The sequence below is a fragment of the Bombina bombina genome, chromosome 2 (genome assembly GCF_027579735.1).
Source record: "Bombina bombina isolate aBomBom1 chromosome 2, aBomBom1.pri, whole genome shotgun sequence".
Taxonomy (NCBI): domain Eukaryota; kingdom Metazoa; phylum Chordata; class Amphibia; order Anura; family Bombinatoridae; genus Bombina; species Bombina bombina.
This window is the reverse complement of record NC_069500.1, coordinates 1,066,487,367-1,066,507,366: the sequence shown is the minus strand read 5'-3', so window position 1 is coordinate 1,066,507,366 and position 20,000 is coordinate 1,066,487,367. Positions and strand designations below refer to the sequence as shown.

The following is a 20,000-nucleotide window of genomic DNA, read 5'->3' as shown; positions in this document are numbered from 1 at the left end:
GAGCCCCTTCATTCTATTGATATCAAACTTCTATCATGGAAAGTTCTGTTTCTGATGGCTATTTCCTCGGCTCGAAGAGTCTCTGAGTTATCTGCCTTACATTGTGATTCTCCTTATCTGATCTTTCATTCAGATAAAATAGTTCTGCGTACAAAACCTGGGTTTTTACCCAAGGTGGTTTCTAACAAGAATATCAATCAAGAGATTGTTGTTCCATCATTATGTCCTAATCCTTCTTCAAAGAAGGAACGTCTTTTGCATAATCTAGACGTAGTCTGTGCCTTGAAGTTTTACTTACAAGCTACTAAAGATTTTCGTCAAACATCTAACCTGTTTGTTGTTTACTCTGGACAGAGGAGAGGTCAAAGGGCCTCGGCAACCTCTCTTTCTTTTTGGCTTCGGAGTATAATCCGTTTAGCCTATGAGACTGCTGGACAGCAGCCCCCTGAAAGGATTACAGCTCATTCTACTAGAGCTGTGGCTCCCACCTGGGACTTTAAAAATGAGGCTTCTGTTGAACAGATTTGCAAGGCTGCGACTTGGTCTTCGCTTCATACCTTTTCAAAATTTTACAAATTTGATACTTTTGCTTCTTCGGAGGCTGTTTTTGGGAGAAAGGTTCTATAGGCAGTGGTTCCTTCTGTTTAAGTTCCTGCCTTGTCCCTCCCATCATCCGTGTACTTTAGCTTTGGTATTGGTATTCCACAAGTAATGGATGATCCGTGGACTGGATACACTTAACAAGAGAAAACATAATTTATGCTTACCTGATAAATTTATTTCTCTTGTAGTGTATCCAGTCCACGGCCTGCCCTGTCCTTTTAAGGCAGGTCTAAATTTTAATTAAACTACAGTCACCACTGCACCCTATGGTTTCTCCTTTCTCGGCTTGTTTCGGGTCGAATGACTGGATATGGCAGTGAGGGGAGGAGCTATATAGCAGCTCTGCTGTGGGTGATCCTCTTGCAACTTCCTGTTGGGAAGGAGAATATCCCACAAGTAATGGATGATCCGTGGACTGGATACACCACAAGAGAAATAAATTTATCAGTTAAGCATAAATTATGTTTTTTTACAGATTTGTTACCTATCACTAAGGGCTCCATGTACTAAGCCGTCAATTCATCCGTCATTTTAGTCGCGGCTAAACTCGCCGTTACTCGCCGCGGGCGAAATGGTGTCCGCTGTAGCTATGTACTAATAATCCCACAACAAATAGACACCTCTAGCCCGCCGCGAGCAGTGGCGGAATATTGATAAATTTGACGCCTCGCTCGCCGCGAATAAGCTGATGTACTTAACTTTCAGTTCAATTGTCTGGCCAATTGTTAACACGTGACATGTAAGGTGTCATGAACGTCATAGTAGAAGCGGGAATAGAATTTTGCTCCTATAAATGGACAAGTTTTCTAAACAACTTTATTATTGTTCCAAAATTTTTGGAGAGTAATTACAGAGCGCTCGTTTTTGAGATCTTTATTTACTATTTCGATATGGCTTCATCTGGATCTGAAACCGCTTCAAAATCCAAGAATCCTCACTTTTCTCATCAGCAAAACGTCGTTTTGATTGATATGATTATTGACTCTTATGATTATTTGTTTGGATGTCGTGTCAAACAGACAAATTTTTCTAGAAGGAAGCAGATCTGGCAAAGGATCAGCGACGCTGTTAGTGCCCAGGGTCCAGGAAAAAAGGATGTCGATCAGCTGAAGAAGCGTTACAACGACATTAAACGCTTCGCCAAAGCTAAATTGGCCAGAGAGAAAAATTCGGCACGTGCTACCGGAGGTGGACCAGCATATGTGGCAGACCTCAATGACTATGAGCAGAAGCTTGTTCAGCGTCTGGGACCGGAGATCATCACTGGCATAACGGATGATTGTGACAGTGATTTAAGAGGTAAATGTACAACATAGTTGACGTAAATGTTCTTTTTAAAGTTATGATAGGTTATTGTCTCCAATATATATTTCTTTAAAATAACATTATCTGACTTCTTACGCTTCAGTATCCTATATGCCATCTAGGCCCCAAATACTGTAATCATTTATGTCGCATATATGTATAAGGTATTGTACAAGCCATTTAGGCCCCAAATACTGTAATAATTTATCTCGCATATATGTATAAGGGATTGTACAAGCCATTTAGGCCCGAAATACTGTAATAATTTATCTCGCATATATGTATAAGGGATTGTACAAGCCATTTAGGCCCCAAATACTGTAATCATTTATGTCTCATATATGTATAAGGGATTGTACAATAATAGTATTGTTATACTGCCTTTTTTTTAATGGTCTAACGGAACTAAAGATTTGTTGATTATTACTATAGTGATCCCTAAAGATAACACCCATGTGTTTATTTTCAAACCAGTATTGCATAGAAACCTTAAAGAGATAATGACAATAGAAATAATGTAATTTGAAACTATTAAAATAATATTGTATGTCCGACATTAATCATGAGACTAACCCCAGATCACATGCCTTCTTAAATTTCTGATCTATTGACTTCCATGTTGCGTTATTTCACTATAGAATATTATTGTTAGCATCTTTCAAAATTGTTCTCCGCTTTATAAACATACATTTTTCAGATATAGCTATGCACATAGTTGACGCAGTCACATGAACCATCTATGTGCATCAACCAATGATCATTTACTGTGCCTGTATAGATTTGCTTTTCCTCAAAGTATAAAAATCCAATGAATGCAAAAACATAATACATTTAAATATTTTTAAAAATGCATTTTCTTATGCAATTTGTAAAGGTAATTATTTTTTTTCATGTCCCTTTAAAGGGCCACTAAACCCAAAATCTTTTAATAATGATTCGGATAGAGAATTGAAATTTAAACAACATATTACTTCAATTTTCTAGATATTCTTAGTTGAAGAAAAATAAATACACATGTTGAGCCAATCACACGAGGCTTCTTTGTGCATCAATCAAATGCTTTTCAACAAAGAATATCTATAGAATAAAACAAATTAGATAATATAAGTAAATTATAAAGATGTTTATAACTGCATTCTCTTTCCAAATCATAAAAAAAGGTGGTTGGCATGTCCCTTTAATGATTGAGCCTGCATTCACTGCTGTAATTATTATTATTAACAGTTTTAACTTTCAGTTTCAAATATAAATAAAAATAAACCTAATTTTTTTTTTAATTTTTTTTTTTTTAAGCAATGCCAACAACAGCAGAGCCTGTGAGGAGTAACGAGGTGCCCACTTGTTCTACTTCTTCTTCTGCGGTTTCGAGACCACCCGGTGCAGCTGTTTCAAGACCTTCGGACAGTTTTACACATGGACAATTTATACGCTCATCATCTAATGTTACACACACAACTTCCTCGGCGGACACACTTCCGGATCTAAGGACCAGCACTCCACAAACTGGTGTTGGTAGAGCAACTGGTAAGTACTTTACAAATGAATAATTTCAATGTTGTGTGTTTTATCTCTTTTATCTCTCTTTTTTTTTTTTGTAATTTTTTTTTTAAATGTCAAATGTCATTATTGACATATTCTATTTCGAGATCTTGTACATATTTTTTTAAATGAGGATTCTTGTAGAGCATGCATGCTATTTTAATCAACTTTCAATTTTTTTTAAAATTTATCATTATTTTCTTTTTGAGAATTGATCATAGAACTACATAAGAAAGCTGATAGAAATTCCATGCAATATATCTTATTCTCAAAAAGATTATTTTTGCTTCAGTGTCCAGTTAATTGCAAAATACATTTCCATTAATAATTTCGAATATATCGTTACATTGACAAAAAAGCATTTTATTTATTTATTTTTATGTTATTTATTTTTTTATAGGTGATTTGGGACGTCTTTTCCAGAGATTGACTGGACATTCATCTCCATTATTTGATGGTATGTATCACATATGTATATATATATATAATATAACTTAAATTGGTGTATGACGGTTGTATCTGCTCTCTCCTTCTATTCTATTTCTGCAAGTGTTTTTATAACATTTTATTTTTATTTACTAACAATTTGTTATGTCTTGATCTAGAAGAAGAAAACTCATCAAGGGAGATCACTATCAATCTCATGCCGATAGTGGAAAATCCCATTCAAGATGAACCACCAGGAGGGCATGATGGAAGTGAGACTCCGGATATTCTTGAAGATTTGGGAGATGCGCAACCGGATGAAATTCACACACCAGAAAACATTGAGGAACCTGTTGAAACACAGGCACCACCAATTGAACTGCAAACAGGTGGTGTAAATATTGACAATACACCGGCAGAAGGACAATTTGGCGATGTTGCATTGAGGGAAATGTTGACACTGGCAAGGCAATACAGAGAGGACCACAGAGAAATGCTGAATATTATTAACACTAATATTGAACGCTGGGCTGCTCTGTCAGAAAAAAATGTGGAAATCGAAAGGCAAAGGAATGAGATAGAGATGCAGAAATTACAGCTGCAAAGAGAGATGTTCCAGTGGCAGAGGCAGATGGATGAAGAGAAAAACCATCAAATTAACAGAGCTTTGAGCATCAGCGAAAGGACATTACAATCTCTGTTGGCTATTGTCAGTGAAAGGGAGGCGACAACAGACCCAAAGAGGCAACGTCTGGAGTGAACATTTTTTATTATCTAGTCACTGTTAATTTTTTTACTCTGTATATTGTGTACAAAGTTATTGTTTGTGTATTTTTAAGGGACACTGTACTCAAATTTTTTCTTTTGTGATTCAGATAGAGCATGCAAATTTGATCATAGGAGTACATTTGAAAGTTGCTTAAAATTGCATGCTCTATCTGAATCACAAAAGATAAAATTTGGATACAGTGTCCCTTTAAGTTTAAAATGTTAGTCACTGTTAATTTTTTTACTCTGTATATTGTGTACATAGTTATTGTTTGTGTATTTTTAAGGGACACTGTACTCAAATTTTTTCTTTTGTGATTCAGATAGAGCATGCAAATTTGATCATAGGAGTACATTTGAAAGTTGCTTAAAATTGCATGCTCTATCTGAATCACAAAAGATAAAATTTGGATACAGTGTCCCTTTAAGTTTAAAATGTTATTATTTAATAAAGACAAATTTTTTTATGGCCAAAAAAAAAGTTTATTTACATAAATTCAAACTCACTTTTGATTCTTCAACACAAAACTTTTTCTCAGTTATTAATCATGACAAAACAAAAAATGAAATCAAATTACATATTTACGGTATAAAAAATCTACTTGTTCCATTAACATTGCCAAAGTTGCCCTAATTTTAGAAATTTTTTGTTTGACATGATCTTCTAGACAACTCTGAGTACTTTTGTCTGCAGTCTCAATAGTTGATGTTGAAGATAAATCTGTAGAAAAATAAATGAAAAGCAAAATTTAATTCAATTGTCATATACATATTCAATGTATGATAGGGTTTTTCATCACAAATATTACCTCCTGATGTGCTGGTATCTACGTTATCTACTATATTAGCTTCTAGACTTATGTCCACTCCTTTAAAGCTTTCATCTGAGCCAACTCCTATTTGAAATATACAATATATGTATTAGTTAAAACTTGTATTTTCTTAGATTTAAGATTACTGAGTATGAAACATACCTTTATCTACCATCATTGTTGGTAAAACTTCTATCCTTGGTTGAGTATCATCTGAAGTTAATGCTTCAAATATTGTCACACTATCTGGATTTTGAAATTCTTCCATTTCCATACTAGTTTCCATTTCTTCCATGGTAATATCTATGAACGAAATTACAAAGATAGAAAACTATTAAATCAAAAACCTTGTATATATTATTTAAAACAATAATAATAATAATCATTACAAGTGACATAGAAACCAATTTCTAAGTTTCATGATTCAGATAGTGCATGCAATTTAAATAAACTTTATATTTTACTTCATTCTTTTTGTATCTTTATTTGAAAAGCAAGAATCTAAGTTTAGATGCCAGCCCATTTTTGGTGAACCAACTGTGTTGTACTTGATAATTGGACAGAACCAATCAAAGAGTGCTGTCCATGGTGCTCAACCAAAAATTGGCTGGCTCCTTAGCTTAGATGCCCTCTTTTTCAAATAAAAGTAGAAAGTAAATGAGGAAAAAAATGATAATAGAAGTAAATTAGCAACTTGATTAATATTGCATGCTAAAACTTTTTTAGCCAAAACCTAAAATATATGATTTAAAATTTAAATAATAAGTCATTACCTGTCTGTGTCTCTTTATGACAAATTGCATATGGATTTGGAGATAATTCAATATCCAATAGTGTTATTGGCAAAGGTGGAGAAAGAGCTTCACTTCTGGGTGTTTGCACCAACATTGACCTTAAGTAGCGTGGTGGGTGTGCACACTTCATTCTCCTACTTCTCATATCTATAAACATATATATAAGAAAAAAATTTAATAAAAAAAATTGAAATAATTATGCTGCATGCTTACTTTTCTAACATGTTTCAATGTTATATAGTAATATATTTATATTTTATTCTACTAACTCAGTTCTGCATGTTTCAATGTTATATACTAATATAGTTATATTTTACTCTACTAACTCATTTTTGTATGCTAAGTTTTCTAACTTACTTTTCTAACATGTTTCAATGTTATATAGTAATATATTTATATTTTATTCTACTAACTCAGTTCTGCATGTTTCAATGTTATATACTAATATAGTTATATTTTACTCTACTAACTCATTTTTGTATGCTAAGTTTTCTAACCTTTTAAGTGTATATAGTTATATAGTTAAATTTTAATCTACTAACTCAGTTCTGCATGCTAACGTTTGTAACTTTTTGCAATTGTATATACTAATATAGTCAAAGTAACAGTCAGGAAATATTATTTTCCTGGATTCGTCAATGATGACGCAGTTCAAAAATAAACCCTTTTTTTATATTATTAAAAATTATTTCATATATAATTTTGAAACTTACATGTCCTTATCAATCTTCGAATCGATTTATAGTACTTCGGTTCTCTTCTCTTCAAATCACTATATTTTCTAAGACACTGTCGTCTTGTTCTTTTAATTTTTGAAATACGATGCATTCTTCTCAGCATCTCGTATATAATTTTGTCTCGGCATTCCTGTCTCACTCCCCTCACACCACCAATCCGTTTAGGGAAATATTTATCCATGGCATAAACTAATATCACCAATTCTCCAGCACCAAAAGGTTCAGGACGCGACATGTTTGACGATGACGTGATTAATCGTTATGTCAATCATTAGCGCATTGATCCAGATATGTATCCCCGAAAAATAGAGACAAATATAATGTATATGTAGAGTAATGTATTTTATGAAGGTTTGTAAATATCGATGTTTATAGTTATTACAAATGATATTTGTTTCATATACATTTTCTTTGTTTCAAATGTGTTGATATGTATTAAAATTTACTTTGTTTTACAATTGTTATTTTGTTTCTAAACATTTTATTTGTTTCAGATGTGTATGTATTAACATTTATACTTTGGTTTACAATAGTTATTGTTTCTAAACATTTTTTTATTTGTTTCAGATGGGTTTTTATGTATTAAAATTTAATTTGGTTTACAATTTTTATTTTGTTTCTAAACATTTAATTTTTTTAAGATGTGTTTATATGTATTAAAATGTTGTTTGGTTTACAATTGTTATTTTGTTTCTAAACATTTTCTTTGTTTCATATGTGTTTATATGTATTAGAATTTATTTTGGTTTACAATTGTTATTTGGTTTCTAAACATTTCCTTTTTTTTCAGATGTGTTTATATGTATAACAAGTTACTTTGGTTTACAATTGTTAATATATAATGTTTAAAGATTATAATTTTGTAATAAAATAATTTATTTTGCCATTATTTTCTATATGCCACTATTCTTTTAACAAATCTTGAATGCAAAAATATATTATAAAGGTTAAGAAAATAAGTGCTAAGAGTAAGCCCTTAAGGTATTTATTTGAATATGGGAAAACCTAGTAGCTGTTAAAAATAGAGGTTAGAATAAAACAAATAAAATTAGCAAGTCTTTTTTAACTCAAAAATCCAATCTGATAACATAAAGCACTGTTGAATATACTGTCGCTTGTTACAGCTACAATTCAATGACACAATACAATGAATTAGCATCAGCTATGGAGGGATTACATTACAATAATCACATATGTAAAAGAGTGAGAGCAGCTGTAGACACTAGTGTGATGTCACAAAGACAATGTATTACCTATAATATATTGTCTGTAATAACTTTGATCATAAACTTTATTTATTTGAAACCTTTGATAATTGAAGATCAACAACTGTTATGTATTTAACTGTTTATCATGAGTGATTTTTAATAACCTTAACTCTTAAAAAAAAATGGAGACAAGTTAATAAAGAAAGTTTTTTATTGATCAACTGAAACTTTAATCCTCAAACACAAAATATTGTTCTGAAACCATGTCCCTTGTTGCATTTCCACGCCTATTAGCTTGTTCGACACATATTTCTTCTGGTAAATCATCAGTATCTATTGGATCTTCATCTTCTAATGGACAGCCTCTTTTAATTGCAATATTGTGCAGTATGCAGCAAACCAATATAATTTTGGCAACTTTCTCTGGTGCATACTGCATAGCACCACCAGAACGATCAAGACATCGAAACCGCATTTTCAAAAGACCGAAAGTCCTCTCAATAATCCCCCTGGTAGATCGGTGAGCTTCATTGAAACGTACTTGACTTCTGGTCTGTGGGTTGTTATAGGGAGTCAACAGCCATTCTGTACATGAGTACCCTCCATCTCCTAATAGAAGATATAATAAATATAAATATTAATATAAGAATAATTATAAAGATTCAGAACTATACAATACAATTAAACTATACAGATTACAGTCGACAAATTGGGCGCAATTTTGGTACATTGAAATGAGAGACATATTAGACGCCAGTTATGCTTACCTAGAAGCCATCCGTCAGGCATATTTCCCTCCTCGAACTTCCGGTATAACCCAGTCTGCCTTAAAATGTAAGAATCATGACAGGATCCAGGAAAGTTAGAACGGACACTGATAATCCTCATGTGGGGGTCACAGACCATCTGGACATTCAAGGAATGGAAATGCTTTCGATTCCTATAGATCTCCTCACGAGCTTGAAGTGGTCTTACAGCAACATGGGTACAGTCTATGGCACCTAGGACATTGGGCATCCCAGCCATCCTATAGAAATTTGACTTGATAGATTGCCATTCTTCAGGGGTAGATGGCAAACAAACATATCGATGAAAAATAACCATCATAGCCCCTATTACTTTGGATAAGTGGCGTGAAAAAGCAGATTGACTCATTCCAATAATGACGCTAGAAACTGCCTGAAAGGAGCCTGTTGCAAAAAAATGCAATGCCGCTAATAGTTTGAGAAGTCCCGGAATAGCTTGTGAACGAGCAGTCATCGGCTCCAAATGATCTTCAATCTCTCGATACAGGTGTAATATCGATTCACGATCAAGCCGGAATCTTTGTATGATCTCTCGGTCAGAAAGGCCGTGCAAACCAACCCGTGGAAGGAATACACGGGGGACTCGAACTCTCCTTCTTCTAACCAATCGATTAGCTACATTTCCAGTATTCTGTCTTCTAGCCCGGATTCGCATCAAACGGAGAATAAACAAAAACAGAATTCTCTCCATAGCTGCTGAAATGAACAATGTAAGTACAATGCTGATATTACTGCCTTTTATATATGTCTAGACTGGCGTCTAGAGTGACTTTCCTATTGTTTTGTACCTTGCCCGCCACCTAAAAGGTGGCGAGGCAAAAATAACGAGGTGGGAGCGGAAATTGACGCGAGCGGACAAATAGATTTTTTAGTACATTCGTTTTTGGCGAGTTGGTGGTCAAATGTGTCTAATTACAGTAAAAAATGGAGAGGTAGCGAGGTATGGCGGATAAGTACGCTCGCAATTTTAAAGATGCGAGTTTTTACATAATTGACGGCTTTGTACATATCAGTTTGCGAGTTTGGGCGCGAGATTTGTTGCGGGTAGCTCGCTGACTGCTTAGTACATGGAGCCCTAAAAGTGGGAAAAACAATCCTAATGTAAAGAGACATTCCTCTGTAGATCTGTTTTACATCTGCATGCTATTTGTATTAAAAAAGGTGTATATATTAACTGTCATTTTGCTGTGTATTTAAAAACTGTCTGTACCATATAGAAATATGTTCTCTGGTAAGATATCTGCTTTAACATATTTGCTTCTTATTATATAGGATAAAGACTTTGACAAAAAAGTTTTATACAAGGCGCATATGAATCCTCCAGCAACGGTTAGCACAAGCCTTAAGGTTTACCAACAGTACACATTGGAAAAAGCATATCTTGGGCATGAGTGCTTTTGGTCATTCTCTCCTGTGGCTGGGGATTATATTCTGTTCTCCTTTGATGCACCTTTGCAAGTTTATGGGTATGACCTTTTGTTAATTTTTAATTTGTTTGCTCAAGTACTTTGGTTAGCTTCAAAATAATTATTTAAAGGGCTAAGAAACCTTTTTTTATGATCCAGATAGAGCATGTAATTTTAAATATCTTTATAATTTAGTTCTATTTATTATTTTTTCATTCTCTTGGGATCTTTTTTGAAAAGCAGAGATGTAGGCGTGCATATGCCTAGACCCCACTAGACTTTGCAGTGTAGTGTGAAGTTAGCAGTGAGCAGGAGTTGCACTTTAAAAATTAAATCCTGCAGCCAATATAAATCATAATACGCTTCTTTTTGAGTATAGCATATTACAATCGCCTATATTTTCATATTCATGTCATTTCCTATTATGGTATTAAAAGGACATAAATCCCAAATGTATTATTTAATGATTCAGATCGATATTGTGATTTAAAACAACTTTCCAATTTACTTCTATTATCTAATTTTGTTTTGTTCTCTTGATATCCTTTGTTGAAATGGATACCTAGGTAGACTCAGGAGCTGCTGATTGGTGGCTGCATATATTTGCATCTTGTCATTGGCTTTCAGTTAGCTCCCAGTAGTGCATTGCTGCTTCTTTCACAAAGGATACCAAGAAAATGAAGCAAATTAGATAATAGAAGTAAATTGGAAAATTGTTTAAAATTGTATTCTCTTATCTGAATCATGAAAGAAAAACTTTGGGTTTCATGTCCCTTTAAGTATTTTGTCACAAACTCTCCACCTTTTCATTTGTGAGAAAAAAAAACAGTGAGAACTGTAGGGCAGAAATGTTTAGAGAGTTACGCTGGGATTTGAGAGAGTTTCATACACGCCCATGGAACGCCCATTTTACGAACAAAACAACAATTGCGCTTTGTATTTTGTACTTGTAAGCATGAATTTGTATGCAGATTTTTGCATATCCAGTGTACTTCAATTACAAATTACAGTGTGTATATTTAATACGAGGCATGTGTAATTTACATACAAATTTTACATTTTTGATGAAATAAGATTTTTGGTCAACTATTTTGTTAACATTTTTGATGCACCTTTTTTGATGTATTTTTGTATGAATGGTTAAATGATTCATTTTGTATGATTTTTAAATTACAATTTTAATTGTTGTTTTGTAATGTTTACATCTCCTCCCTATACAAAAATGCAGTATATGCCCCTTAGCGAGACACCCTGTTTTCACGGTAAAAAGTGGCTTTATAAAATTCCACCAGGGAAATAATCTCGCTAGCCCAGAGACCTTTAGATAATGGCCTCCTTAGAGAGAACAATAGAAAACTAACATTTTATTGCATATAACTTACTATTTTTTTATGTTGTTTCATGTTCTTTCATCCACCTTTTGTGTTGTGTTTGCTGATAGGTACCTGTTTAGAAGTGGAAATATTGAACATCCAGGTGATAAATTGTTCAACACTACAGTGGAGGTTTTACCTGAAGAGGTTGGTTATTGTATTTTAATATGAATTTGTATATTGTGGGATATCATTTTCTACCTTATCCAAGCAAGGGTTCATTTGAGAAAGCAATCTTTAACACTATTAGTGTCAGGGATTTTATAGATGTTCGGTAGTATGCCAGGTAGATTTAGATAATTTGATCATATATCCATTTTTACTAAAAAAAAACAAAAAAAAAACTACCCTTAATATGATTATATTTTATCTTTGTATTGTGCAATAAATCCAAATGAAATTTAAAATTGTGTATATTTTTCCATATTATACAATATATCTTTAAAATTTAATTTAACTCCATAAAGAATTATATGTTTTAAACCACTTAACAATAGAAAATACTACAAAGGTTATTTATTCATAAAAATACTCAAGAATTTATTCTCAGTCATTCTTGATTTTTCCCTGCAATAATTACTGCCCCTTTAAGAATCATGAACATTTATAAACACCTTGCAATTGAGATATTTTCTGCAGTCTTTAAATAATCTAATATACTAGATGAGTTTAAAAATATTTGGAATGCATTATCACCTAGTTTGCTGCAATTGCTTTTCAATAACCACTACGTGTCCTGTTTGGAGCAGCCAATCAGAACTTGTTATCAGAGGAGACAAGGCTAGGCAAATTATATTAGATTTAATAGTTCTGAGAATTGAAAAAAAAAAAAAACCCTTTTTTATTTTCAGATTTAAATTACAGAAACGGGTGCAAAAAATATATATATATATTATATTGCAAAGGTTTTGTTTTTTTCTTACTGCACATAAACATGTTGTACAACAACCTTATAGTCTTTACTATCCCTTTAATAGTGATTGATGAGATATTAAGTGACAAATAGGAATATTTTATTTCTCCTTAGCACAAAAGGTTTTTTTAAGATCCTGAATTGAACAGCCTGTAAACTGGAAATAACTGAACTAAAAATCATCATATTTATCAACCTGCAAAGCTGATTTTTCTAACCTTGTAAATATTTTTATGTCCTAAATGCACGGGACAGTATGCACCAGTTGTTCCTATAACTGCATGTAATAGACACTACTATAAAGAATAATATGCACAGATGATATAAAAATCCAGTCTAAAAACTTTTAAAACTTACTTAGAAGCTCCCAGTCGTTTATAATGTTAAGCTGGGACACCCAGTGAAAGGGTCTGACAAAGCAGAGCGGACACTCCCCCCTCCCCTGCATATGAAAAGACCCATTAAACAGGAGAAAGCAGGAATCTGTAGACTTTAGCCTACATCTGATACTTTGGGGCTTGGTTACAAGTCTGAAAATAAGCACAATGTTATTAAAAAATAAGCAAATCTATAATTGTTACAAAAACACACCAAGATGGGCTGTATAAATGTATGAGCTACAAAACATGTATGCAAAGAAAATCTAGTGCACAATGTCCCTTTTACGAATATAAAATTCCATAAAAGGGCTCCATCCATAGAAATATATGCCCATTAATTGGATTCAAAGAATGAAACTAAGCTCTATGGCTAGCACAGGCCTGTGCAAGCATTGTCATGACTGAACATATAAACGTTATCCTTTAGTTATGACGGCTAAACTACGTAACAAAACCCAAGGTAACAGAAATAAAATTGCCACAATTTGTTTTTTAAAATATACAAAAATCATCTCTATTTTAATGATATTTGAAACTTAAAATTTTTTGCATTCCCTAGAAAATGTTGAATTTTTTTTTGTTCTAGGTAAGGTAGGGCAGTCATTTCCTGGTTGTGCTTGTAAGCAGCATATTTCCCTTATTTTTCTCAATTGAATCACAGATAAAATTCTGCCATAAAAGCATTTTCTTTCATGTAATTAGCAAGAGTCCATGAGCTAGTGACGTATGGGATATACATTCCTACCAGGAGGGGCAAAGTTTCCCAAACCTTAAAATGCCTATAAATACACCCCTCACCACACCCACAATTCAGTTTTACAAACTTTGCCTCCGATGGAGGTGGTGAAGTAAGTTTGTGCTAGATTCTACGTTGATATGCGCTCCGCAGCAAGTTGGAGCCCGGTTTTCCTCTCAGCGTGCAGTGAATGTCAGAGGGATGTGAGGAGAGTATTGCCTATTTGAATGCAGTGATCTCCTTCTAAGGGGTCTATTTCATAGGTTCTCTGTTATCGGTCGTAGAGATTCATCTCTTACCTCCCTTTTCAGATCGACGATATACTCTTATATATACCATTACCTCTGCTGATTCTCGTTTCAGTACTGGTTTGGCTATCTGCTATATGTAGATGAGTGTCCTGGGGTAAGTAAGTCTTATTTTCTGTGACACTCCAAGCTATGGTTGGGCACTTTGTTTATAAAGTTCTAAATATATGTATTCAAACATTTATTTGCCTTGACTCAGAATGTTCAACTTTCCTTATTTTTCAGACAGTCAGTTTCATATTTGGGATAATGCATTTTAATTTAACATTTTTTACCTTAAAATTTGACTCTTTCCCTGTGGGCTGTTAGGCTCGCGGGGGCTGAAAATGCTTCATTTTATTGCGTCATTCTTGGCGCGGACTTTTTTGGCGCAAAAATTCTATTTCCGTTTCCGGCGTCATACGTGTCGCCGGAAGTTGCGTCATTCTTTGACGTTATTTTGCGCCAAAAATGTCGGCGTTCCGGATGTGGCGTCATTTTTGGCGCCAAAAAGCATTTAGGCGCCAAATAATGTGGGCGTCTTATTTGGCGCGAAAAAAATATGGGCGTCACTTTTGTCTCCACATTATTTAAGTCTCATTTTTTATTGCTTCTGGTTGCTAGAAGCTTGTTCTTTGGCTTTTTTCCCATTCCTGAAACTGTCATTTAAGGAATTTGATCAATTTTGCTTTATATGTTGTTTTTTTCTTTTACATATTGCAAGATGTTCCACGTTGCAACTGAGTCAGAAGATACTTCAGGAAAATCACTGCACAGTGCTGGAGCTACCAAGCTAAGTGTATCTGCTATAAACTTTTGGTATCTGTTTCTCCAGCTGTTATTTGTATTGCATGTCATGTCAAACTTATTATTGCAGATAAAATTTCCTTTAGTACTGTTACATTACCTGTTGCTGTTCCGTCAACATCTAATTTTCAGAGTGTTCCTGATAACATAAGAGATTTTATTTTTTAAATCCATTAAGAAGGCTATGTCTGTTATTTCTCCTTCTAGTATACATAAAAGTCTTTTAAAACTTCTCTTTTTTCAGATGAATTTTTAAATGAACATCATCATTCTGATACTGATAATGGTTCTTCTGGTTCAGAGGTTTCTGTCTCAGAGGTTGATGCGGATAAATCTTTGTATTTGTTCAAGATGGAATTTATTCGTTCTTTACTTAAAGAAGTGTTATTTGCATTAGAAATAGAGGATTCTGGTCCTCTTGATACTAAATGTAAACGTTTAAATAAGGTTTTTAAATCTCCTGTAGTTATTCCAGAAGTGTTTTATCTCCCTGATGCTATTTCTGAAGTAATTTCCAGGTAACGGAATAATTTGGGTAATTTATTTACTCCTTCTAGACGTTTAAGCAAATTATATCCTGTGCCATCTGACAGATTAGAGTTTTTTGGGACAAAAATCCCTAAGGTTATGGGGCTGTCTCTACTCCTGCTAATGTACTACTATTCCTACGGCAGATAGTACTTCATTTAAGGATCCTTTAGATAGGAAAATTGAATCCTTTCTAAGAAAAGCTTACTTATGTTCAGGTAATCTTCTTAGACCTGCTATATTTTTAGCGGATGTTGCTGCAGCTTCAACTTTTTGGTTAGAAGCTTTAGCGCAACAAGTAACAGATCATAATTTTATAGCATTATCATTATTCTATAATATGCTAATAATTTTATTGGTGATACCATCTTTTGATATCATTAGAGTTGATGTCAGGTATATGTCTCTAGCTATTTTAGCTAGAAAAGCTTTATGGACTTGGAATGCTGACATGTCTTCTAAGTCAACTTTGCTTTCCCTTTCTTTCCAGGGTAAATAATCATTTTCGTTCCTTTCCTCACAAGGAACAAAAACCTGATCCTTCATCCTCAGGAGCGGTATCAGTTTGGAAACTATTTCCAGTTTGGAATATATCCAAGCCTTATAGAAACCTATAGCCAGCTCCTAAGTACCTATGAAGGTGCGGCCCTTATTCCAGCTCAGCTGGTATGGGGCAGATTACGTTTTCTTCAAAGAAATTTGGATCAATTCCGTTCTTAATCTCTGGTTTCAGAAACATTGTTTCAGAAAGGTACAGAATTGGCTTCAAGTTAAGGCCTCCTGCTAAGAGATTCTTTTCTTTCCCGTGTCCCAGTTAACACAGCAAAGGCTCAGCATTTCTGAAATGTGTTTCAGATCTAGAGTTGGCTGGAGTATTTATGCCAGTTCCAGTTCTGGAACAGGGGCTGGGGTTTTATTTTATCTCTTTATTGTACCAAAGAAGGTCAATTCCTTCAGACCAGTTCCGGATCTATCATTATTGAATCGTTATGTTAGGATACCAACATTCAAGATAGTTACTGTAGGACTATCCTGCCTTTTGTTTAGCAAGGGCATTATATGTCTACAATAGATTTACAGGATGTGTATCTGCATATTCCGATTCATCCAGATCACTTTTAGTGTCTGAGATTCTCTTTTTAGACAAGCATTACCAGTTTTGTGGCTCTACCGTTTGGCATAGCCTCAGTTCCAAGAATTTTTTTCAAAGGTTCTCGGTGCCCTTCTTTCTGTAATCAGAGAATAGGGTTTTGGTATTTCCTTATTTGGACGATATCTTGGTACTTGCTCAGTCTTCTCATTTTCGAAGAATCTCATACGAATCGACTTGTGTTGTTTCTTCAAGTTCATAGTTGGAGGATCAATTTACCAATCAGTTCATTGATTCCTCAGACAAGGGTAACCTTTTTAGGTTTCTAGATAAATTCAGTGTCTATGACTCTGTCCTTGTCAGACAAGAGAAGTTTAACATTGATATCAGCTTGTCAAAACCTTCAGTCACAATCATTCCCTTTGGTAGCCTTATGCATGGAAATGTTGGGTCTTAGGACTGCCGCATCAGATGCGATTTCCTTTGCTCGTTTTCACATGCGACCTCTTCAGCTCTGTATGCTGAACCAATGGTGCAGGGATTACTCAAAGATATCTCAATTAATATCTTTAAACCGATTTTACAACACTCTCTGACACGGTGGACAGATCACCATCGTTTAGTTCAGGGGGCTTCTTTGTTCTTCCGACCTGGACTATAATCTCAACAGATGCAAGTCTTACAGGTTGGGGAGCTGTGTGGGGGTATCTGACGGCACAAGGGGTTTGGGAATCTCAGGAGGTGAGATTTCCGATCAATATTTTGGAACTCCGTGCAATTTTCAGAGCTCTTCAGTCTTGGCCTCTTCTGAAGAGAGAGTTGTTAATTTGTTTTCAGATAGACAATGTCACAACTGTGGCATACATTAATCATCAAGGAGGGACTTACAGTCCTCTGGCTATGAAAGAAGTATCTCGAATTTTGGTTTGGGCGGAATCCAGCTCCTGTCTAATCTCTGCGGTTCATATCCCAGGTATGGACAATTGGAAAGCGGATTATCTCAGTCGCCAAACGTTGCATCCGGGCGAATGGTCTCTTCACCCAGAGGTATTTCTTCAGATTGTTCAAATGTGGGAACTTCCAGAAATAGATCTGATGGCTTCTCATCTAAACAAGAAACTTCCCAGGTATCTGTCCAGATCCCGGGATCCTCAGGCGGAGGCAGTGGATGCATTATCACTTCCTTGGAAGTATCATCCTGCCTATATCTTTCCGCCTCTAGTTCTTCTTCCAAGAGTAATCTCCAAGATTCTGAAGGAATGCTCGTTTGTTCTGCTGGTAGCTCCGGCATGGCCTTCACAGGTTTTGGTATGCGGATCTTGTCCGGATGGCCTCTTGCCAACCGTGGACTCTTCCGTTAAGACCAGACCTTTTGTCTCAAGGTCCTTTTTTCCATCAGGATCTGAAATCCTTAAATTTAGAGGTATGGAGATTGAACGCTTGATTCTTGGTCAAAGAGGTTTCTCTGACTCTGTGATTAATACTATGTTACAGGCTCGTAAATCTGTATCCAGAGAGATATATTATAGAGTCTGGAAGACTTATATTTCTTGGTGTCTTTCTCATCATTTTTCTTGGCATTCTTTTAGAATACCGAGAATATTACAGTTTCTTCAGGATGGTTTAGATAAGGGTTTGTCCGCAAGTTCCTTGAAAGGTCAAATCTCTGCTCTTTCTGTTCTTTTTCACAGAAAGATTGCTATTCTTCCTGATATTCATTGTTTTGTACAAGCTTTGGTTCGTATAAAGCCTGTCATTAAGTCAATTTCTCCTCCTTGGAGTTAGAATTTGGTTCTGGGGGCTCTTCAAGCTCCTCCATTTGAACCTATGCATTCATTGGATATTAAATTACTTTCTTGGAAAGTTTTGTTCCTTTTGGCCATCTCTTCTGCCAGAAGAGTTTCTGAATTATCTGCTCTTTTTTGTGAGTCTCCTTTTCTGATTTTTCATCAGGATAAGGCGGTGTTGCGAACTTCTTTTGAATTTTTACCTAAGTTGTGAATTCTAACAACATTAGTAGAGACATTGTGGTTCCTTCATTATGTCTTAATCCTAAGATTTCTAAGGAGAAATCATTGCATTCTTTGGATGTTATTAGAGCTTTGAAATATTATGTTGAAGCTACTAAGTCTTTCCGAAAGACTTCTAGTTTATTTGTTATCTTTTCCGGTTTTAGAAAGGCCAGAAAACTTCTGCCATTTCTTTGGCATCTTGGTTGAAATCTTTAATTCATCTTGCCTATGTTGAGTCGGGTAAGACTCCGCCTCATAGGATTACAGCTCATTCTACTAGGTCAGTTTCTACTTCCTGGGCGTTTAGGAATGAAGCTTCGGTTGATCAGATTTGCAAAGCGGCAACTTGGTCCTCTTTGCATACTTTTACCAAATTCTACCATTTTGTTGTATTTTCTTCTTCTGAAGCAATTTTTGGTAGAAAAGTACTTCAGGCAGCGGTTTCAGTTTGAATCTTCTGCTTATGTTTTTCATTAAACTTTATTTTGGGTGTGGATTATTTTCAGCAGGAATTGGCTGTCTTTATTTTATCCCTCCCTCTCTAGTGACTCTTGTGTGGAAAGATCCACATCTTGGGTAGTCATTATCCCATACGTCACTAGCTCATGGACTCTTGCTAATTACATGAAAGAAAACATAATTTATGTAAGAACTTACCTGATAAATTCATTTCTTTCATATTAGCAAGAGTCCATGAGGCCCGCCCTTTTTTTGTGGTGGTTATGATTTTTTTGTATAAAGCACAATTATTCCAATTCCTTATTTTATATGCTTTCGCACTTTTTTCTTATCACCCCACTTCTTGGCTATTCGTTAAACTGAATTGTGGGTGTGGTGAGGGGTGTATTTATAGGCATTTTAAGGTTTGGGAAACTTTGCCCCTCCTGGTAGGAATGTATATCCCATACGTCACTAGCTCATGGACTCTTGCTAATATGAAAGAAATGAATTTATCAGGTAAGTTCTTACATAAATTATGTTTTTTTTCTTCCCATTTAATTAGTATTTAAGACCATTAGAATTAATTTAGAATGAATCATATTTAGAAGGTTCGTGTTATAAGACAATTGTCATGTCTGTAGAGTTATAATTTATCAGAAATCTGAAGGCATGACAAGAAAGTGAGAGAATAACAATTATGTAAGCCTATGTATAGTAGTCATTTTTATATTGATGTAATTACAATACACTGTAGATTTATTATGTGAAGATTAGCAGCCATTTTAGATACAGTGTTTGAATTTAAACATTGTATTTGGATACCATGAATAATACATAGAATAAACAAATTAACCAACAAGGCAAATAAGAATTGCAAATTAATCAAATACATAATTTTATTATTTATTTTTTTAAAGAGGGTTTCTCAACCTCAGTGCCTAAATCCTTGTATTTGGTTAATGTTAAACAACGTTCCAATTTACTTATATTCTCTAATTTGCTTAATTTTCTTGTCATCCTTGTGTTAAT

The 20,000-nt window shown here is 34.5% G+C and overlaps 1 protein-coding gene across 1 annotated transcript in view; it reads left to right on the top strand.

The window, feature by feature from the left end:
- Window positions 1-20,000, top strand: part of MGAT4D (MGAT4 family member D) — a 559,080-nt gene that overhangs the window by 504,174 nt on the left and 34,906 nt on the right. The window contains exons 11-12 of the mRNA XM_053703693.1: window positions 10,271-10,464; window positions 11,846-11,924. Of these exons, the coding sequence (XP_053559668.1) occupies window positions 10,271-10,464; window positions 11,846-11,924 (273 nt within the window). The remainder of the gene's footprint in view (window positions 1-10,270; window positions 10,465-11,845; window positions 11,925-20,000) is intronic.